The following is a 23873-nucleotide window of genomic DNA, read 5'->3' on the forward strand; positions in this document are numbered from 1 at the left end:
TTTTTAAAAAAAAAAAAATTCTTGAAATATGGCTAAAGCTAGTATGAAAAAAATAATTTTAAAATCCTAAAAAATATTTAATAAATATTTCTTTGAAAAAACATTTATATTCAATTTATCATTAAAAATATTATGAAAATAATTTTTATTTATATCTAATAATTAATTCTTTATAAAATGGCTTCCATAGAAATATTCTATTTGACTAAAACCACTATTGTGAGAACTACTTCTAAATAAATTCATTAACGGTTGGATCAGTAAAATCGAAAGTTGTTCTTGAAAAAATACTTGACGAATAATTATTTTTAAAAACATTTACAAGTAAAACACTTTAAGTAGAAACATTATTAAAAGTTCTTTTATAATCTATTAGATAATGATTTTAAGAATCGTTTTTAATCTAAAAAGTATTTTTTTTTAAAAAAAATAATCAATTTAATAAAATTTAGAAAATATTTTTAAAATTTTAAAAAATTACTTGCAATGACACTTTCATAGAGTTTATATTAAAACAATATTATTCACACTAGTAGAATGTATTTCATAATGATTTTAGAAAGTGTTTAAAAGGTAAAAATTTTAAAATATTTGAAATAAAAAGTGTTCCCTAAAATCAGTAATAAACGATATAACCATATCAAAAGTAAAAAAATGAATGTTATCCTTTTGGATACATACGGTTTCCATGGAATACAACCTCTGCCGACACACACATATATATATATATATATATATATATATATATATATTCTAGCAACAAACAAAAGAGACAAGTGATAGACAGCAAATAAATAAAAAGAGGACACTAACGTAATCATTATAGGTCAGATTAGCATAGAGGATATCATAGTAAATAAACATTTTTGGACTGCAAAAGCTTCACCACTTTTTGTGTCTCTCATGTCCTTCCTCCATCAACAGTACTGCAATGTCAATCTTCAACCTTCTGTTGATCTTCCTTCTTCCAATCTTCATCATACTTTTTCTTAGAGAAAGAAGGGGGGTATCTCAAAAGCTTCCTCCTGGTTCTCTAGGCATCCCCTTCATAGGCCAAAGCTTCAGCTTCTTACATGCTCTGAGAAAAAACACAGGTGAAAAATGGCTTCAAAGTAGAATTCAGAAGTATGGGGCAGTGTCCAAGCTCAGCCTCTTTGGGACTCCTACTGTTCTTCTCAGTGGGGCAGCTGCAAACAAGTTCATATTCACTAATGATGGGGTGATTCTGGCGAACCAGCAACCTCAGCCTATTAGAAGGATATTGGGGGATAAGAATTTGACAGAGTTGGCAGGTGAAGATCACAGAAGAGTAAGGGGTGCAATTGGGATGTTCTTGAAGCCTGAATCCTTGAAGAAATATGTTGGGAAGATTGATAGAGTGGTTAGGCAACATCTTGACATGAATTGGAAGGGCCACCAAACAGTCAAGGTAAGCCTTAATTCGACCCATTAATTAGCTAATTTTGTATTAATGCTAATGAGGGAAGTAGTGCTACTTTTCTTGATCCTGCAGGTTTATCCGATGATGAAGCAGCTCATGTTTGATGTCATATGCTCTCTTCTATTTGATCTAGAACAAGGGAAGGATAGGGAGATGCTTATTCATGATTTTCATCTCCTCACACAAGGCCTATGGTCTGTACCAATAAATCTGCCATTCACTCGGTTCAGTAATGGCCTAAAAGCAAGCAGAAGGATCAGGAGAGTGGTTAGTGAGCTCATACACGAGAAGAGATCAGCAATGGAGCTAGGGCAATCTTCCCCACAGGATGATTTCATCACTTGCATGCTCAACATCCAGCACCAAAGCAGTCCAGATCAGACGAGGACAATGACCGAAGAAGAGATTTTGGATAATGCTATTGTTGTCATGTTTGCTGGACATGAGACTTCAACAAGCCTTTTAACTTTCCTGCTATGGTTCCTAGCGAAAGACCCGGTCGCTTATGATGCTATTGTCCATGGTAAAGCCATTGTGATATCCTGTATCATATAAAGACGAGTCTATACATACATATATATATATATATATATATATATATATAGTCATATATAGATGCAATTGTGTTTGATCATATGTTAATTAAGGATTGATGTAATGTGATAAATATTGGTTTCTCATCTGCAGAGCATGAAGAAATAGCAAAGACCAAAGTTTCTGGAGAGCTTCTCAATTGGGATGATCTTGCTAAGATGAAACACACATGGAAAGCAGCAATGGAGACTATGAGGATCATCCCTCCCGTATTTGGTGGTTTCAGGAAAGTCCTCAAAGATTTTGAGTATGGTGGCTACTTGATTCCTAAAGGGTGGCAAGTAAGTCAAAGTTTCCATTATTTTTATGAGCTCATCAAACATACAAGTGATCAAATTGTTAGATTATGATCTTGTTATATTACATAGAGGATGTCACGAATTGAACTAGTCGATCAACTCATAAGATTTGAAGTTTTTTTTTTTGGTTATTTATTGAATAACAAGTTTGTCGGCCATGTCATAATTAACTGTCTTATGATTAAGGTTTCATAAAAGAATAGAAGTTGTGAAATTCTTCTATCTTCATTTGATTAATAGATTCTTGAGTGTTGGTATATTCCACTTGTATGTATGGTTGTGTTAACACAAGTAATATTGACTCATCATCTACTTCTCATGTTTATTGATTAGGTGTTCTGGGCTGCAAGTCCAACCCATATGGATGATCAAATCTTTATAGATCAATGGAAATTCAACCCAACTCGATTCGATAACCAGACATCAATCCCACCTTACAATTTTGTTCCATTTGGAGGAGGAATGAGGATTTGTCCAGGAAATGAGTTTGTGAGAATTGAATCCTTAGTCTCAATTCACTATTTAATCACCCAATTTAGATGGAAACTACTCGATGGCGAGGATGTTATCACTAGGGATCCAATGCCAATGCCTCAACAAGGACTATTAGTCTTTCTTGAGCCAAAGATTGCACCATAGATAGATGTAATTTCAAGATCTATATATATTGTTTTTAGTCATTGCAATGTTGTAATCTTCACACCATTTTGTTTTTAGCTATAAAGTGAAAACATTTACCTTCTTGGGAGTCTCCTCCATGTTCTAGTACTTGTCACTTGTAAACTACGAGAATATTTAGCCTTCTTCACAATATTAAAAAGTTGATAAGATTAAGTTTTTAATTTATTCTCACATTGAAGTCTTATTATATAACTAAAAAGTCATGGTCATAATTTTATCAAAGTAATTGAACTCACATGTAACTTTAAAAAAGTTGTTTAAAAACGATGTTCTTAAAGCGAGATGTTAATTTAAAGTTAATATGATGAATATATTAAGAAATTTTAAAAAAAATGAAGAAAAAAAAAATTAAAGTTAATAAATTATTTTTACATACTTTTTAAAAATCATTTCACCTACTGTTCCTCTTTTATATTAAAATTAAATATTTGAAAATATATAAATTCATAACTAATTTTTAATTATATTTAATTTCTTTCCTATTTTTCATTATATAAGAAAATCATTTTACTTCAAATTTGATTTCTTTTCTTTGAGACTTTACTAAAATCTAACATGGATAAATCAAAAGTTTAAGCGAACCTCAAAATAAAGTTATCCATAAGACGAAGTTTTGAGTTTTAATCTAAACAAGTTGGTACGATATATAATACTTAACCGATTGTCTAACATTAACATAAGTTTTTAGTTTAATTGGGTAACTTAACTTCAATATAATTACTAAATTCTTATAGTGGCCCAAGTAAAAGATGAGAAAAATCATAAGGGTCTAACTACAATATAAAAGTGTAATTTTTCAGTACCTATCGAAAAAGATACCATTAATCAAGTGGTATCACATATATATTTTTAAGTTTCATTATTTATATCTTAATCTCATATATTTTTATCTTTATATTTAACTTTTATTTATTTATATGCTTATTCAATAACCTAAATTTCATCATATATATATTTAATCCGGTTTATTGTTGAATAGGTTGGTTAGCATTTTCCAAGTAAAAAAAAAGATGGTTATGGAAGAAGAATATTTAAGAGGAATTAGATGACAAATTTCACATTCAAAGAGTTGGAAAGTACACAATTGGGACCAAATGTGAAGACAAAGAGGGCACATTCACCAAGGCAAATGTGTTTGTCCCAACCTGCTAAGCATATGCCTTCCTCCTTTAGCCAAGCTTGGGACCATTTGTCTAAAGATAAGGAATGATATCAACAGGAGATGTTGAAAAATTCAATGATCAACTTTAGTGTGAATACTCTACTAATAAATATGTTTCTTCCTTTTTTCTTTGGTTACATAGTCTATTTGGTTTGAGAGAAAGGAAAAGAAACAAGAAGGAAATTTGGGAAAGTTTGAAATTTTAATTGATTATCATGTATGCTAGAAATGATAGGGACAAAAAAGAAAAAATATTTAAGAAATATTAGCTAAATAAGTAATATTGATAGTGTGATGATATATTACTTTTTAAATATATAATTTATTTTTATGTCCTCACAATGGACCAAACAAATAGACTTTAACATCAAGATCGATGATTGACTCTAATATTATTTGAAATAATTTGCTTCAATGGTATTGGTTTTTTATTTTACTTAATTCTAAATAAAAGTTAAAACTAAATAACACTTAGTATTAAGTATTAGATTGTTTGTTTTTATAATAAGTCATGAAAAAATAAAAAATAAAAATGTAAAGTCAAAAAACAAATTAATTTTAACAAAAAACTATATATAAAATAAAAAACATCAACTTCCTCTTGTGAAAATATTATCCATTTTTGATTCATAAACCCTCACATTTCTACACAACTCCATAATAAAATGGGTTCATTGTATATACATTGTTAGTAGTTTCTTCCATAATCTATGAGTGGTACATAATATTTAATTTTTCTAAATTTTGTTTAAATTACCTTTTTTTAAAATAAAAAAAAATTCTTGAAATATGGCTAAAGCTAGTATGAACAAAATAATTTTAAAATCCTAAAAAATATTTAATAAATATTTCTTTGAACAATCATTTTTATTCAATTTATTATTAAAAATATTATGAAAATAATTTTTATTTATATCTAATAATTAATTCTTTATAAAATGGCTTCCATAGAAATATGCTATTTGACTAAAACGACTATTGTGAGAACTACTTCTAAAGAAATTCTCAGTTAAAAACTTAAAACTAGGTGATTGGTGCGTGTGTTTTCACGCGCTTTGTCATTGATTTGGTATTGTCATTTGGAACAAAAGTTCAGCCGCGAACGATACCATTCCCAGCTCCTATTTTCCACAATCTTTCTTTGCAACTGTAAAACCCTTTGTATCGATCCGCTGAAGCTGAAAATTTTTCGAAAATTTGCCCTAGATTTCTTCTCTGGGATTAGGGTTTTGTTGTAAATCAGAAATAATAGGAGGGGACAATGGCTCAAGCCGTTGAAGAATGGTACAAGCAGATGCCAATCATCACCCGCTCTTATCTCACCGCCGCAATCGTCACCACCATCGGTTGCTCTCTCGACGTATGCCTCTGTATCTTTCAGGCTTTTTCGATGTATCGGTGTGCATTATTCTTGTTTATTCCCTTGTGTGGAGGGTTGATAGGGTTTTTGTTTTCGATGTTCAATTCTTAGTGGTTTTGATTTTTGGCAATTGGGTTTGGCTAAATTTGAATGATTTTCAAATGGGTCTGTTTCAATTTTGATAAATTTTGGGGTTTTAATTTTCTGCGGATTATGGGTCGTTCTATGTTTTTCTACTTTCGGCCCTGTTTGTTTCGATGGAAAATTGTTCCTGGAAAAGGATCCAGTAAAGTTTTCTTCAAGATTCCATTTATCACTAACTATTTCACTGGGAAACCTGGGGAAATTTTTTGTCTTTCTTCAGCTGACGCTGGGAAAATCTCAAATTTTCACTGCAATTAGTGTTTGTTTGTAATTAAAATTTGTAAGCAGAAAATATTCAAATATTAATGTCAGGAAGGGTTAAGCAGAATTTGAGAATGTTGAAAGACAGTTCCTTTGTTGTTTTGATTAATGATGATTGTTTCTAAATTATTTTTTTTGTAGGTTATTTCTCCTTATAATTTCAATTTGAACCCTAAACTTGTGGAATTGGAAGTTTTGAAAGAGAGTCCCTATGTTATTTGGATCAATGATGATGTAAAATACTTTTCTTGCAGATTATATCTCCTTATAATTTGTACTTGAACCCTAAACTTGTGGTTAAGCAGTATGAAGTATGGCGCCTTATCACCAATTTCCTGTACTTCCGGAAAATGGGTAACTTGTTTGCCTTGGATCTTTATCCATTTCTGTGCTATATTGGTTAAATACAATGGCCTTCTTTGCATATATCATTTGTACCTTGCAGCCCTTTTTCTGGTGCTTTCTTTATAGTGATTTTTGCTTCAGTTGCTTATTGAAAAAAGTGTAATGTCATTCTCAGAGAACTGCTATAAGCAACCAACAATCCCTTTGTGCCTTTATTTTTATTGAAATGGGTTGTCCATCCTTTGGTATGGATCTCTTAAGTTTCTAGGGTTTCATTATGCCTCTTGAATTTATTTGCATATTCGATTTCATTTTATTTTTTGATAGGCAAAGAAAAAATTATTAGAAAAGTGCCTAAGATAAAAAGGGGCACAGCCCATGTCCATGGGGTACACAAAGGACATAAACAGGCAAGAAAAATACACCCATAAGGCACCAAAACGCTAAAGAGTTCCCCACCAATGTACAAAATTGAACAACAATAAGGGGCTGACGTCTATGAACGGATGACACCACAGGAACATGATTGAAACAAGAAAGGCTTTAAGGGATTGAACTAATGCTCCACACCGCCAAAAGTTAGGTGGTTATAGTCCCTTTTTCTTTTTCTTTTTCTTGATATGGGATGTTCGTCCTTAGTTATGGATCTCTTAAGCTTCTATGGTTTCATTATTCTTCATGAATGTATTTACATATTCAATTTTATTTAATTTTTTATAGGCAATGAGAAATTTATTGGAAAAATGCCTATGAAAAAAAGGGCACAACCCTTATCTATGGGATAGACAAAGGATGCCAAGAAGTGAGAAAAATACACCCACAAGGCATCAAACACTAAGGAGTTTCCCATCACCTATGGAATTGAACAAGGATAAGGGACCGACATCCATGAATGGAGGGCACCAAAGGAACATGGTTTAAACAAGAGAGGCTTTAAGAGATTGAAATGATGCTCCAGCCCTTCAATGGTTATGTGGTTACTATCCTGCCAATTAGTCCAAAAAAGGCATAATGGGCAGTTCTCCAAACTTTTTCTCTCTTTTTTCCCCACAAATCTTCCATGCCAAGATAATAGGATTTCTTTAACTGTATTGGCATACCAGTTCAAAAGAGGCACATTCGTTTTTTTTTTTTCATCAAGATATCCATTTCCATATTTATAATTATATTGATCCATTGAATTCTGACTTAACTTAGTTCTTGTTCATTCAACACTTGACATCTAATATGGTTTCATTTTCATTATGCCAGATTTGGACTTTCTGTTCCACATGTTCTTTCTTGCTCGATACTGCAAACTTCTTGAAGAGAACTCTTTCAGGGGAAGGACCGCCGATTTCTTTTACATGCTCTTATTTGGTGCCACTGTTTTAACGGGGATTGTTCTCATTGGGGGGATGATACCATATGTATCAGAGTCATTTGCAAAAATTATATTCCTGAGCAATTCATTGACATTCATGATGGTTAGTTAATTTTTCTTTGCTCACACATAGAAGATGTTTTATTGGTTACAGTCATTGTGCAACAACTGTTTTGGATGTCTTGTTACTCTGTTTTTCCTGTTGTACAGGTTTATGTGTGGAGCAAGCAAAATCCTTTTATCCATATGAGTTTCTTGGGCCTCTTTACCTTCACAGCGGCCTACCTTCCATGGGTGAGTGAGCCTCAAGTTTCTATTATTCTACCTTTTCAAACAATTCTATTTCTATATGCTGTATACTTGCCATTTTTAGTGTTCTTTCACTGTTCAGAAATTTACTTGAATATGCACTCTTTTGTCAAAATCCTGAATTTATGTGTAGTGAGTAACGTTATAAATTTATTCTAGGAATCTTTACTTATAAGAAATTGTCCAGCTTCAATATCTGGAAAAAGCTGGAAAAAGGGCAAGAAAGAAAGGTTGCCTACCCTGGAATAAATAAATGAATACAAAAAAGCTTAAGAACATATTTGTTTTGCCAGCCATTTTCAACTGGTAGGTTGTTCTTTTGAGCTTCATGGTAATAACTTATTGGGCATAGTTCTTGCTTAGAAACTTAGAATGCATTTGGCAGTGATTATAGGAAGTGTTTTTGAACTTTATAATACTTGAAGGATGAAAATTTCCAAGCGTTATAAAGCCTAAAAACACTTCCTATAATTACTACCAAACGCACTCTTAACACACATTTGACAGTGATTTTAAAAAGTATTTCTAACCTTTTTTAATTCTTAAAAATTTGTATTATTCAAGTATTAGAAATGATAGAAACGTTTTCTAAAATTATTACCAAACGCACTTTTAGAGTGTGTTTGACAATAATTTTAGGAAGTGTTTCTAGCATCTTTAATACTTGAAAGATAAAAATTGTCAAGTGTTAGAAAGACTAGAAACACTTCTTAAAATCACTATCAAACGCATTCTTAGTACTGTTAGGAAACTGTTTTTAAAAACCATTATCTAAAACACACGTTTGGAAATTTTTTTTTAAGGAAATAGTATTTGAAAATTCATTCTCGAAACAGGGTGTGTTTTAAAATAGATTTGAGGTGTTTTCAAGTGTTTTTGTAGAGTGTTATGAGAAACAATTGAAAATATAAGTTAAAGTTTGGTTCTCGGAAGATACTACGGAGAGAAAAAAGTGTTAAAGAAAATGATTTTCTCGTGTTTGATTGTATTATAAAAAATTTCAAAGAAATTCAAATATAATTAAAATTAGTTAAAAATTTATGCATTTTTAAATTATTTAATCTTTATATGAAAGAGTTAAAATAAGTGAAATGAGTTTGAAATGACATATAAAATAATTTATTGACTTTAAATCCATTTTTTATTTTCTTCATTTTTTTCTTTCCTTCTTCTCTTCCTCTCTAATTTTTTTCCCTTGCATTTACCCTCAAATTTTTTTGAAACCAAACATAGTCATAGGGAGTGCTTTGGGAAATTTCATATTGTATCGAAGTGCACAAAACTTTATAGAGAATAAATTGAGAAAACTATTTTGCATATTTGAGTTTCCATACAAAATTTTGTTCTTGAAAATAATTGAGAATTGTTTCTAAAATTCCAAACAAGCTCATTGTATACTTCCAGTGTGCTCTTGTGAATTTTTGCACTTTTCATACATTCTCTTATGAAAAAAAAAAAAAACTTTTCCAAACAAACCCTTAGCTGTTCCACTAAGAGAGTCCTTAATAACATAAAGCATCGGTCCTGCCACAAGTGGGGGGTTTTTACTTCTTTTCTCTGTGATTCCCTTGACATGCTTACAAAAAAATAAACCATGGATGCACAAACCTTTTTTTTTTATAATTGATGAACCTTCCATGGCCAAGCCCTTTGGATTCTCCATGGGGACCCAAACCATATTGCCTTTTAACTCAAAGATACATAAATAAATAAACAAAGAGTATAGGAACAAGAGTGTGCCTTAATAGATTATATTGGATTTGATTAGTGCCAGCTCCTGTCTCTGTGAGCAAAGATCTGAATTTGCAGAAATTTTTTTAGATTGTATTGTGGAGTAATTTTATTTGTATTATTTGGTTGCCTTATACTCTTACAAACCATGACTGTAATTTCATAGTTGATATTATGGCTTCGGGTTTATCTCAAATGGTCTTCCAACCAATGTGATGTTTAACTTCATTCTTGTTTGTCCTGCAGGTTCTTTTGGGGTTCTCTGTCCTTGTTGGTGCCAGTGCTTGGGTTGATTTGTTGGTATGTTTTTTTTCATAACAATTTCAATTAAGTCTGAAACTTGTGTTTTGCTGTTGTTTATAGCCCAGTTTTCTCATGTTGAACTGAAGACCTATTTGTGGTTCAGGGTATGATTGCTGGTCATGCCTACTATTTTCTTGAAGATGTGTATCCGCGAATGACAGGTCGTCGGCCCCTAAGAACTCCACAGTTCATTAAAGCAATGTTTGCAGATGAGGCCATCGTCGTTCCGCGGAATCCAAACATGAGATTCGCGCCCCCACTTGCAGAGGGAGCTCACCAAGACTAATCAGTACCTCCAGAAAACTTTAAGACCATGGGGATGGGCTTGGGCTTTTCCCTATATTGCTCTACCTCTGAAAACAGCTGGAGGGCCAAACTCTGCGTGACTTTACCCTTTTTTTTTCTTATGAAAGTATATACTCTCAACAGCATAGCAATCATGGTCATTATGAAGTCGTTATGTGGTCGACTACATAACGGGTTAACTTATATGTGATGATGCTATTCTAGGTGTGGGTTTGGAGATGAGTTTTGTAATTCAATTCCCTTTTGACTGGCAGGTTTCTAGTTTGGTATATAGGATGGCTTCTATTCTTTTGTTCCTTTTCTAATTTGTTTCTGAGTTGGTAGCCGCTGACCAATCACTAATTCTATGAAGAAAAATAATACCGAAAACAAAACTGGGTAATCCCAAGATTGCCATTTATACTGAATATGTAACACGGATACCAGCAAAAATAAATAAATACATTTATATATGAGACCACCTTAAGCACACAACATGATGTCGAACCCTACAAACAAACATCAACCGACGCCTACCACAATTGAATTACAGGAAAATTTCCTTTCTAACGTGTTCTTGACCAAATGAAACCGCATGCCAAGGATTACATGGTGGATTAATCACCCATGATGGAATCAATTCAAATCATCTCCCAGATCAAACTGCAAAGAACAATGTATAATGTACATGCCAAAAAGAATTTCCGACGTTGTGAGCCGTACCAGAATAATACATCTGGATTGTTTTTTCTGGCTCTTGGTTCTCTCTCAACTCCAGTAGCAACTAACTCTGGGACCATGAAAAACCGACACTTCTAGGGCGAAAAGAATAACAATGTTGGGATGAAGATGCACTGCTCTAACGGATGGGGTGATATTGGGCTGATATTCTCTTGGGAGGCAGCTTCCGCAGGATGTAGAGCACAAGAGCCGATGGTAGGATCTCAACCAGCTGTTTTTTTTAGTAAATAATAATTCAAAAGTTAAAAGAAAGGTACAAGATGCCGACTAGAGGAAAGTTTGTAAGCAACGAGGTTAGAAGAATACCATGTAGTAGATCAAGTTCAAGATCGGATGGCTCAAGACATCAAGTGATGCATCTGAATCAAATGCAGATAAAACAACCTGCAGTTTTGAAAATTTGTTAAAATCGTGTATAGAAATTCCACGTATGTTTAGGACAGCAGCAAGACCTAATAAGATTCAGCCATGTCACAATCCTCTTATACGCAAGAGGCCCAAGCCTTCTTCACACAGTACCAATTAATGTGAACGTCTAAAGTAGATAATTGTTTAAATCAAAGTTCCTACTGGAACTGATATGTGGTGAAATCAGAAATTCCTCATTTGTCTCAACCTTGCAACATATCCTCTGGTCTTGACTTTATATCTAATTCACTCTAATTTCTATGTGATTCAAACTACTAATCAAAAATACATTAAGAGCTCGTTTGACAGTGATTCTAGGAAGCGCTTTTAATATTTCTAATATTTGAAAATTTTTATTATTCAAGTGTTAGAAATGTTAGAAACGCTTTCTAAAATCACTCCCCAACGTAATCTAAAAAATCCCTATTTTGGTATTGGCAATTTTGAAATTTTCAATTTTGGTAATTATTTTTGAGGTAGGAGTGACTAGCTCAAGTTTCAGGATTTGTTTGCAATCCCATCAAAACTGTTGCTTGAAAACTAAACAAGATTCAACTCCACTCCTCATCTGTGGTTTCTTTTTCTTTTCTTTTTCAATATGTGTATTTTGGGTAGGGAGAGGGGGTATTTCCTCAAGATATACTAGTAAAATAAATCATTAATTTGTTTTTAGGGACGATCAGGATTCATGCCATCAAATAGGACTGATAGAAAAGAGTCAAAAGACTAGTTTCTTTCAGCACTCTAGAAAAACTCAATAGCAAGAACAAGAAAGGTTTTTCTTGAAAAAACTAGTAAACAATTAAGTTTGAAGCTTACCACAAAGCATCTTATAAGAAAGCAGGTGAAACATATGGCAGTAACAGATCCAACCTGCAACAATGAATATCAAGAAAACAATCAGTGCATGATTGAAAAACTTGCAAAGTGGTGTCCTATTTAAATTGTAAATGAACAAGGAATATCAGAGATTAATCCATTGAGGAAAATGCCAATTTTTAGTCCAAGGCAGATGCTGATCATATAAGGCCAAAGAAGACCTCACATACTCTGATTCAAGATGCGCTCCCAAATCCACTTACTTTCATAATGGTGTATCACACTATATTATAATAAACAAAAACATATTGTAGAAGCACATGCATGCAGATACTACATGTACATACATATATCTATGTAAATGGATTGTATTATTCTATGATAAATCAAAATATTCCAAACTCAATGAACTTATAGTAGAAAATTCAGGTTCATGCTATTGACGAAAATTCAAGTAATGCGCAGATCCATCAATGAGCAATAAATCTAGCCACTATGTTAATATATAACAGATAAACTATAGTAAACAAGCACAAACCTCATGAAGCTTTTTTCTTCTTCCTTTGGACTCAATTGGGAAGCGTCTCAGCATGAAAAATAATCTGGAAGAATTGGAGATGACATACCCAAGAAAAACAGAGTTACAACCATGCATAACATACCAGTGGCTTAAGATAATCTAGGTTGCTTGAGATACTACTTAAGTAATAGTAGTCTATTAAAATGATTCACAAGACTCACCTTCCTCCATACAGCAAGAAACCTAGCGCAGCTATAAAAGATATCACTGGAAAAAGATGAGGAAAGTTAGTATTATAATAAATCAAAGAGAGATGACAACTTCAGCCTCAATTTCCAAAAATGAAATGAAAATGAATGCATAGAATATATAGATGCAAGTTACAACACCTAACCTGCCATAAATATACTTCCAATGAATTCCACAACGCTGTTGTCATCTATCCAGAGGTATATCCAGATACAAACCTGATTCCAGCACCTTTTTTTGTAAGGTTTCACTTAAAATAATCCAGCACAAACATAAAATATAAAATATTGTTTTCCCAGAGGTCCAAAATTAGTGGAGGCTGTATATGCTAGGAGGTTGGAACCCCAGACCACACCTCCATTACCCCCTGCCTAGACCAGGCAGGAGAGGAATTCACAGCATGCCTCCTGGAATGGAGAACCAAATAGTGCACCGCTCAAGCAGAATCTTTGGTGTCTAGATTGACGAATGAGATTTGCTGGTCTATTATACTGAACAAGTTATGGAACCATTTAATTGGAAAAGAGTTATGGATTTGGATAGAAAACTAAATGGTTGTGTCTCCTCTCTGTGGTTATATATATATATATATATATATATATATATATATAGAGAGAGAGAGAGAGAGAGAGAGAGAGAGAGTACCAACAAAAGAGAACTGTTTAAAAGATGATGCCAGAGATCCTTAGAATTGACCAGTTAATATTTTTTTTATATGAAGGTCCTGCTGTATGGTAGAGTATGAGAGATGAAGCATGCCTGTATAAAGTATATTGCCGCATTAATTGAAATATAAAAAATCCGGAGCTTGTCTGTTGGTAAACTTCTTGCCTGCCCATTAATATGGATGAAAGTGTCAGGATTTCTGCCTGAGTATGGATAAAAGCACATTCACAAGCATGTGTAGCTCACCAAAGTGAGGGATTAGCCTTACAAATTTTAAATACCAATACCCTTAGTAGAAAAATAATTAAAAGAACTCTACTTGCCTGGTGATATATCTCTGCCCAAAATAGCACAAGAAGTGTGTATGTAGAGAAAAACAGAAGTCCAGGAAGATCCAACAATACCAAAATCAGTACCTGGTTCAAGATGCAAATGCATGCTGTCAGCAAACAGGCCTTTGAGCACTGTAGATGCTACAAGATGCAGGAAAACAGTGCGGTACCATCTATTCCAGTGAAAGTTTGTAAACCACTATAATGGATTAATCTCAGTGCCGAGCAGTAGTTTATTCCCTTAGAGATTAAATAGAACATTGCCAGAGTACCAAAGGGGAAACACTTATTACAAACCACACTATTTGCCAGGCTAATTAAAATTTGAAGAAATTCAGATGCCACAAGTTCATCACAAGCTACATAGAAGCCTTTTGGAAGGCATCTGGACATTTTTACAAGGTTGACTCTCTTGAATTAAACAGTTTGGCTAATATGAGAAATGTTGAAGAATGGCCTTTTTCCCTCTTTGAAACACTAGACAACATTAGAGTTGTTTTCCACCAAAATGCCATGGCTACCAATGAAAGAAATCACTTCAGTGCACAGACTTTTGAAAAGAGCTCCCAAAACTGTGGCATGGTACCCTCATAAATGAAAGGCTTTCGAGAAGACAAAGTTACTTGATTGATCAGGAACACAAAACAACCACCTACCAAAATTGAGCTTCAAATTGGTAGGAAGAAAAATAATGGAGAATGGTACCAGCCACAACCTTCCAGTGTCAGACACATAGGTAGAGATGACCACCTTTAAAGATGGTAGAAAAGAACCAAACAGAAACTGAAATAAAAAATAGCTTTCACTGGTTAGGACTCGCCTTTTCTTAAAAAATGGGCATTCTTCTCATCCATTTGAACCAAATCTTAGCAATCAGTGCACATTTCCATGATCATCTTTGCTGATCCATAATCAATGTACAATTCCACAACCATTTTCCTCTCTGCCCACTACATTCCTAAGTTATTTCTGATTTTTTTTTTTACTCAATTTCTTTTGAATTTTCTGTCCACTATTTTTGCATATGAATCAACACTGTATCATACCACGGAAGCCAAGCACTAGGGATTACTTATATCAGACTGATATCCATACTTAAGCTCTTGGACAAACCTTTGACATCTTTGATATCAACGAACAGACGATTGATGAGTAAGTTTAACATAAATTCCTCAACTTTATCTTTAGGCTCTTGAGCATGTTATAATCAAGTTGAAATTCATGAGTACTTGCATGTTATCTTGAACGCTTTTATCAAAACTGGTTTTTCAGGGTTACATGTGTGGTTAATAGAGAAACTCCTGAAGTTTTAAAGAGCCCTGTTTACCCTGTTGCTGAGATTGTCCTCTGTCACCATTTCTTTCATACATTTAATACATCCTAAAATAAACAGTATCTTCCTTTTTACAGCACTACAGATGTTCTGGTTCAGGAAGAAGACTTGTACTTACTAATGACATAAAAATTGCTTTTGGACCCAAACTGTTTAGTTTTCTCATATTCTCTTAGTGCTTGAGAGGAAAGTTTTTTCTAACAGTAGTCAATTTGCTACAAATTATCCCCATATATTGGAGTTTTCATATGACAAATTTCTAATGAAGAAAATAAGAACATGGATAATTTTCACCAAATAAATAGGAAACTGTATGCAATTGGAGTTAAAGTAATCCCTCCTTACTATTTGGAACAGGAAATCAGAACATGTGGACCATCAAATGATTTGGCCATTCCTAATAAAGTAGTTCCTTATCCAGAGTATTACAATGACCAGTTTTGAGGCTTGAAAATACTATCTTGCAGTCTCAGTTGTAAGATAGGGGAATAACTGTAAATTTCCTTTTACTCCAGCTTTTTGAAAACAATAATTTTGTGGTATATGTTGATAATTATTCTCAAATGGATCTGTAGTGACATCATGGGATTCCTCAAAGTTTAGGGTCTCCTACAGGTCTCTCGTGCAAAATGAGTAAGTGGAATGGAAAAAAGAATTGTAAATATTAATTATACAATGATATCAAGTAAAGAAAAACAGAAAATCAAAGCAAGCAAATACTTGGACAAGAAGGATATGCTTTAACAGGAACAATCCTTCCCTGAAACAACAGTAAGCTTACCTTGGGATGCAAAACAAAGACTTGCTTGTGAAACCCAAACACGATTGCCCGCACTGCAATACACAAATTCACCCAAAAACCAAATAATAAACATCCACACAAGAAAGAAATAACCAAAATATCAAGCAACACTATATTTCACCTCCATTGACGATGAAGTTCATAAGATGGAAAACCTTCTGCGTCGTCCAACCATACTCTGGCACTCTCAGTTCAATCCTTATCAGTTGAATCTGCGCAGTGCACATCAATGAAATCTTAGTCAACCGCACAACATAAGATTTCTCAACAATCAAGCTCAACTCCACAAATCACGGCAGTGAAAAACAATTCTTGACTATTCCTACAAATACAATACATTGCATCAATCGTCCTCTCTCCTAAACAAACACTTTCAACACACAATCTCAGCTGTCCCGATCCAAATAAGCTCAGCAACTGCACAACAAATCTAACACCGATCCTCCGCCTCATCACCGGAGAGACTAACAAAAGCTACAAAACCAAAAACTAACAACAATAATAACAAAACAAACTTTCGAATTGTACTGTTCGCAATCCAATCAACTAAAACCTCACTCGCAACCACCTCAAACAGCCGCATTCAACTCTTCCGCTTTCCCCTCGCACTCACAAATTCGTTTTCTCAGCAACCAGATGGAACACAATGCACAACACAATCAAGAATCAGGCAAAGAAACAGAAAGAGTACCAGAGCAACTGAAGAAACTAGGGCATAAGCACCACAGAGAGCGTAGAAGATCCCGTCCTGCCAGGTAGCAGAATCATTGATCTTGTCCCACCAGCTGGACGCGAGCGCAATAAACCGCGTCAAGGAATCTAAGCCCAGAGGCATTTCCCTCATTCTGCAAATTTCCCCGAGCTTCCTCTTTCTCTCTCTTCTTTTTCCCGAGAAACGCCGGGAAAGTCAAAATTAGTGACAGGGAGCAAAGCTGATGAGAATGTGAAGATACGAGAGAGTGAGAGAGAGAGAGAGTACTACTCCACCAGCCGGTCCAAGAGAGATGGAAAGCCCTCCCACCTAAGCTTCCACGGTCTCCATGATGGGGATGCTGTTTGGCTTTGGGCTACACCCGATTTACTCCCATCCACCACATTTTATCTAACTTTTCAGCTCCTGAAAGGCCTTCTCCCGCCTTTCACGCCCTTTACTCTCATATTTGTTGATTTTCCATTGAATTATATTTTTTTTTCCTTTGCTTTCTTTCCTCTTTTTTTTTATGATCAATAATTTGGATTAAAATTGGAGGGAGGGAAGTTATATTTAAATAATAATTAATAAATGATTATTCCGATTATTTGTTCTACCTTAATTAGAGCTTTTTGAAAGTAAATTTATAATATAAAAAATATTAAAAACACTTTCTAAAATTACGTTAAACACAAAATTAATATTATTAATTTTGCATTTTAAAATCCCGAACTAATCCATCCCCCTATATATAACAAAGTATAAGGCTTTGTTTGGATAACAATTTGGTTTTTCCTAAATTAGAGGTTAAAATTTAAGTCGAAATTAAAGTCAAAATTATAATTTAAAATGGGTAATATAAGTGGAATCAAAATTTATTAAATCTAAAATAACTTATTACATAAGAGAAAAAAAAACACTTCTAAAAGAAGTTAATATTAAGTCAATATTTCTATGATCTCATAAAATTATTTAAACAAATACAACTCATTTTAATAATAAAAAAATTGACTTTTGGCTTCTCATAAATCATTCTAACTTCCAACCCAATGTAAGTGTTATTTTCAAGAAACCACTAATAAATCGAGCGATTTAGTGGGTTGGCAATTTCATTAACAATCTTAAAATTTGCCTCTAAGATTCAACATGTTACTTAAAAGTTGCATCATTCCCTAATATTAAATAAAATAAGCCGTTTTTTTAAAGTAATAAAATTTTGCAACATAAATTTCATGTCATGTAATTTGTGGTTCATTTAGAATTTATTATTTGCTTCCTTCAAATTTCTAGGCTATATTTAGTCACTTGAAAGCACTAAACAAATGAAATACAAAATATTAAGAAATATGATTTTTATTTTATTTTTAACCTCAATATATATATATATATATTAAGAAAATGAAAATGAAAATAAAAAATATGAAAAGATTTTTTCTCTTAATTTACATAAAAGTGAGAAAATTATTCATGAATTTAATCTTTCTTCTCTTTTTTTCTCTCAATTTTTTAATTTTATAATTAAATAAAAAATTATAAATTCTTTTAATTTTTTTTTATTATCTTTCCTTTAAACTTTTGGATGTTTTAAATTACCAACCAATATGAATTTATTATTATTATTATTATTTTGACGCGAAGGGACAAGATCAAAGACAAAAATTGACAAAAACAAAAATGCTAAAAACACAAAATTGAACCCAACCCAAATAGAAAAACACATCAAACCAATTGGGATTGAATCCATTCGAGGTATCCAACTTCAATGAAGAATCAAAACATTGGAATATGCTTTGTCAAAGTGCTTTGGTTATATCACTCGCTGCTCACTATTTACTTTGGGAAGCCCAATATGGGTCGATTCCAAATTCATAAGCCATTGACATTGAGCCAAGGCCTTTGAAATTTGAACGACAATTCCCATATTTGTTTGGTGGGGGTCCGCCCAAAAGCAGATAAAAACCCTTGACCCCAAGACTCATTGTCTGAGGGTTAGTTGGGGTTTTAGTATATGTAAAATATATGGACACGTTTGTTATTAATTAAAGTAGATCTTATAAAGTGGAAGCCATTAAAATAATATTGGAGAGAGCTTTAAATGATTGGAAAACCCTAACCCATACCATATGTTCATGCCCATGTTATAAATAGTGAAACAAAGGGAAGGAGCTAAAAGGATCACCAAATGTTAACCAACTTGTTTGGTTACCATGAAAATTGATCATATTGATTTGTGTGTTTTATATCCCACATGTGGAGTGAAAAAATACTTAGACATGATTGGAATACACGACCTCCCATTAAATCAAACATACCATATTGAACAACTAATATTCTTAAAAGTTTAAACTGGTTCAATATGTATATCATGTTCTTTAACATATTTATGGTATTAAAATTGATCATGTTGATTTGGATGTTTTATATCCCACGCATGGAGAGGCAAATGTTAAGAGATGTTTCGAACTCACGACCTTCCATCAAATCAAACATACTATATTTAACAATTAATTTTCCTGAAAGCTTGTACTTTTAATTCAATATGTATATAATACTTTTTAACATATTTATGGTATTAAAAAGTAATAAAAAATCTTGTTCAATCACAAATAGTCGTATAGCGATAATGTTTTTTGTTTGCTCAATTTTTTTTATATATATTTATATTAAATTATCTAGATTTAACTGAGTTGTTAAATGGAAGATTGAAAATGATTTTTACTAACTTTTTTGAAAATAAGAACATATGAATTATTTCAATAAAAGGAAATTCTTAAACAGAATATGAATAAATAATTCAAAAACCTCGTGTTGTTTTCAACATAATGATAACAATAAATGTTGGTTACATCATATATCCATTTTAAATGATATGTCACAAAATAGAGGTATTATTAAAAAATTTATAAATAAATAGTTTCTTAATACTAATTATTAGATGCTTAAATTAATCCTAAACCCAATAAACTATTATAACTAAATTTCAAATTATTGGCCTATGAAGTCTAACTGCTAAAATTTTTCTTAAAATAAAGAGTAATATTGTTTGGCAAAATATCCATACATATCGGTTTGGAGGCAAAATATTGGTGAAAACAATGAGTGTGAGGGTGACACGTAGAGTAGCAGAACTTTTTGGAAGATTTTTTGAATTTTTTTAAAAAAAAATTAAAATTTATCCAACGATCAAATTTGAATTTTTGACGATGTCATGGCTCAGATTTCACCCATATTTTTGTAAGAGATTAAATTTATATTATCATTTTGTTATTAACTATTTTTCATATTTATCTCATTAATCTTATTTTAAAAATTTACTATCACTTCACTCTTAATATTTTTTTTATTCTTATAATTTTAAATGTTTTTATTTTAAAATATTAAAAAATGATTTTATTAAAAAATTGCCATAATATAAAAATATAATAATAAAGTCCTAATATTTTATAAATTAAAATTAATTTGATAAGATAAATTATTAATATTTTTAATTATTTAAATAAATTAATATTAATAGAAAAAATTATCACCACATGTTTGTAATAAAATTTAAAAATTATATTTCAAATAAAATATTTTATATAAATTAATTTAATTTTTATTTAAAATATAATAAAACATGTTTTAATAAAAATATTTTTAATTTTTAAAATAATTAAATATAAATATATTAAAGGAATTTAAATTTATTTTTATAAAATTTTGATAAATAACCGTACTTATATGAACATTTATAAAATAATTTTAATATTTTTACATATGTTTTAAACATTGCTTTCAAGTAATTTGTCTGCCAAACATGAAAAAGGATTCGACAAAAGGGACTTTTCGCTATATCCCAACTGCCAGTCTGCCCCCACATGGGTGGCCACACCGAATTTTGAAAGGAGAGCCAAGGAACATTGGGCCAGAGGTATTTTCATTTTTTTTATTTTTTTTATTTTCTTATATAAGCTCTATGTTAAAAAAAATAATTCCAAAAAGAATAATTATTCAACGGGCATGAACCAAAATAATTCTAAAAACTATTTTGGAGGTGGGGCCGGGCGACGTCACCTGAAATTGTCATTTTTAAAAAACAATTTCATATGAAGTCAAATTTAGATTAATAATGAAACCCTAGGTCTCCAAAATATATCATACTAATTCATGAGCTGGCCATTACTGTTGAAAACCATTTTTTGGTGGCATAATGAATACTCCCATTTAGTTTCACTTAAAGCACGTGCCTAAAATAAAAATATGATAAGAATGTAAAATAAAATTATTAATAATATGAGAAATGTGATTAGAAATTTTTAAAAAGGTCAAATTATCTAATATAAAATAAAAAAAGCGAAATTAAAAATATGTCATAATTTTTTAAATAGAAAAAAAGTATATTTATAATAACATAAAAGAATAATGATTATCATCAAAATATTATAAATAAAAGTTATTTTTAAAAATTATTCGAAAATGTAAAAAATATATTACAAATATTTTCGATATCTGATCCAGATAAAAAAATTGTTTTCGGGAACATTCTTAGACGGATACAAAGTTATCCTCGTTGAAGAAAAAGTTTCCCTTCATGACTTTTAAAAATATTTAACTTTTCACGAAGCAGTAATGGAAAAATTTAGAAATATTGCGAAATATTTTCAATTTTCATATGCTATGTAAAACCTTTGAAAATATTTAATTGTATTATATATAAAATGGTTTGTGGTAAAACCATTGAGGATCCGTGGCGCAATGGTAGCGCGTCTGACTCCAGATCAGAAGGTTGCGTGTTCGATTCACGTCGGGTTCAAATCCCTCAACAGATCCATTTTTTTTGTTTTCCGTTTTTAGAAAAACCCTAACATGGAATCAATAGTTTCTCTTTCTAAAGCTAAAGCCCTAATCTTTCAATATTATTTCTGTGTTTTTTCTCTCGAGTCCATGGCTTTTCTCTCTCGTCTCCGGCCAATCTATTCCCACCGTTGCCGCTTTTTCTCCTCAATCCTCTCTCCCGACTCCGCCACTCCACTCTCCTCCAAGGAGAAATCCAGAGCCGCTCTCTCCCTCCTCAAATCCGAGCAAGACCCACAGCGCATCCTGGAAATCTGCCGCGCCGCCGCGCTCACTCCGGAGTCCCACCTCGACCGCGTCGCCTTCTCCGTCGCCATCTCCAAGCTGGCCGACTCCAAGCACTTCGATTCCATCCGCCACTTCCTCGATGAGCTCAAGGCCCGCCCCGACCTTCGAACCGAGCGCTTCGTGTCCCACGCCATCGTCCTCTTCGGCCAGGCCGGGATGCTAAACGACGCCGTTCGGACTTTCGAGCAAATGCACCAGCTGGGTGTCGATCGTACGGTGAGATCACTCAATGCCCTGCTATTTTCTTGCATTTTGGCGAAGAATTACAAGGAGGCGAATAGGATTTTTCTTGAATTCCCGAAAACGTATGGAATTGAGCTGAATTTGGACTCCTATAATACTGTCTTGAAGGCGTTTTCGGAGTCTGGTTCGTCCAGTTCAGGGTATTCGATTTTGGCTGAAATGGGTAGGAAGGGTGTTAAGCCGAATGCGACTAGTTTTGGGATTTTGCTTGCTGGGTTCTATAACGAAGAGAAGTATGAAGATGTGGGGAAGGTGTTGAAAATGATGGAGGAGTATAAAATGCAGCCAGGGATTAGTACTTACAACATTAGGATTCAGAGCTTGTGTAAACTGAAGAAGTCTTCCGAGGCGAAGGCATTGTTGGATGGCATACTGGCAAGGCGAATGAAGCCCAATTCCGAAACTTACTGTCATTTGATTCATGGGTTCTGTAAGGAAGGGAATTTGGATGAAGCCAAAAAGCTGTTTAAGGACATGGTGAATAGGGGTTGTAAACCAGATAGTGACTGCTACTTTACTTTGGTTTACTTCCTCTGCCAAGGTGGAGATTTCGAATCGGCATTACGGTTTTGTAAGGAGTGTATGGAGAAGGGTTGGTTTCCAAACATTTCCACCATGACTTCGCTGGTGAATGGCCTTGTGAGCATTTCAAAGGTCGAAGAAGCTCGGGAGCTTATCGGACAAATCAAGGAGAAATTCTCAAGGAATGTGGACAAGTGGAATGAAATTGAAGCTGGGTTGCCTCAGTAGGGAAGGAAAACATGGTATGGATGATTTTGTTAGATAAATCTGAAAATAAAATTGAAAGCCAGGGGAAAATTTGTGCTGAAAAATGGCATGTCTAGAGGAAATTCTTCCCCCTCGTTTCACTTGTTAAATCATTGGGATCTCTTATCATTATATGAGGATGGTGTTTTGGTTTTGAGGGATTGGTTTCGAAACTTTTGTCTCATCAGTATTTTTTTCTTCTGGTGAAACATATTGTAGCTTCTAAATTTTGATGTTGGCTTTTGTAGATGATCAGATCTTTAGTTAATCATCAAATTTATCTGATTCTTCCATTGAATCTCCTAACTGAACTTCTAATGGTGATAATTAAACTACTTTCTACACACGCTGTGCCTAAAGTGTCAAGTTTTGTTCTTAGGATCAGATTTAAGACGCTTTCTTTTCTTTAATGACAAATCTTCCTTGTGTTGTTTATTGTTTCCATCTTGTATTCTTCTGTATATAAGATAAACTTCCATATTTTCTCACTTTTAGGATGATATTCTAGATTCTAGAGATTGATTGTTAAACCCCTGTAAAGTATAGTTTGAAACTTTGGCCGAGAAGTAACCATTTCACTCAGGATAGCCATTGTTTGTATTTCCTACATGTATGTACATTTAGAGAGTGCACAAATTGTTTAGATAGAATCTGTTGTTAAGAGAACTGAGTCATAGATTAGAAAACTAAATCATACTTTCTAAGAGATGAACACAAACCCCTGATCTCTGCTCTACATATTAACAATGCATTGAAAGTATCACATGAAAGAATGTTTGTAACTGTTAAGTGAATCACTATAACATAATGAAGATCAGGTTGCTCCATTGTGAAATTAAAGTCATATATATATATGTCTCAGATCTAGTGCCAGAAGTGGAAGTTGCTAAGTAGCTCTGAAT

General features: G+C 32.8%; 4 protein-coding genes and 1 non-coding gene across 5 annotated transcripts; 4 read left to right on the plus strand and 1 right to left on the minus strand.

The window, feature by feature from the left end:
• Positions 1-842: 842 nt before the first annotated feature.
• LOC100264098 (cytochrome P450 716B1) lies at positions 843-3082 on the plus strand. Its single transcript, XM_002266992.4, has 4 exons — positions 843-1429; positions 1514-1964; positions 2129-2316; positions 2668-3082. The coding sequence occupies exons 1-4, from the start codon at positions 932-934 to the stop codon at positions 2971-2973; spliced, it is 1443 nt and encodes a 480-aa protein (XP_002267028.2). The 5' UTR covers positions 843-931; the 3' UTR covers positions 2974-3082.
• Positions 3083-5141: 2059 nt separating this feature from the next.
• Positions 5142-10594, plus strand: LOC100255474 (derlin-2.2). Its single transcript, XM_059739955.1, has 6 exons — positions 5142-5537; positions 6197-6296; positions 7539-7753; positions 7861-7944; positions 9937-9990; positions 10097-10594. The coding sequence occupies exons 1-6, from the start codon at positions 5439-5441 to the stop codon at positions 10277-10279; spliced, it is 735 nt and encodes a 244-aa protein (XP_059595938.1). The 5' UTR covers positions 5142-5438; the 3' UTR covers positions 10280-10594.
• LOC109121382 (tobamovirus multiplication protein 1) lies at positions 10096-17255 on the minus strand. The gene is made up of 11 exons (XM_002271451.5): positions 16840-17255; positions 16270-16360; positions 16128-16180; positions 14005-14097; positions 13775-13846; positions 13161-13233; positions 12988-13033; positions 12785-12848; positions 12247-12300; positions 11326-11403; positions 10096-11230 (listed from the first exon to the last, which is right to left on the minus strand). Exons 1-11 carry the CDS (start codon positions 16990-16992, stop codon positions 11138-11140), a joined length of 870 nt encoding a protein of 289 aa, XP_002271487.1. The 5' UTR covers positions 16993-17255; the 3' UTR covers positions 10096-11137.
• Positions 17256-21559: 4304 nt separating this feature from the next.
• TRNAW-CCA (transfer RNA tryptophan (anticodon CCA)) lies at positions 21560-21631 on the plus strand. The gene has a single exon. It is a non-coding gene; the product is annotated as a tRNA-Trp (tRNA).
• On the plus strand, positions 21564-23269 carry LOC100854516 (small ribosomal subunit protein mS86 (rPPR1)). The gene has a single exon (XM_003634803.4). The coding sequence runs from the start codon at positions 21685-21687 to the stop codon at positions 22951-22953; it is 1269 nt and encodes a 422-aa protein (XP_003634851.3). The 5' UTR covers positions 21564-21684; the 3' UTR covers positions 22954-23269.
• Positions 23270-23873: the final 604 nt, after the last annotated feature.

This window comes from Vitis vinifera, chromosome 10 (genome assembly GCF_030704535.1).
Source record: "Vitis vinifera cultivar Pinot Noir 40024 chromosome 10, ASM3070453v1".
Lineage (NCBI taxonomy): Eukaryota > Viridiplantae > Streptophyta > Magnoliopsida > Vitales > Vitaceae > Vitis > Vitis vinifera.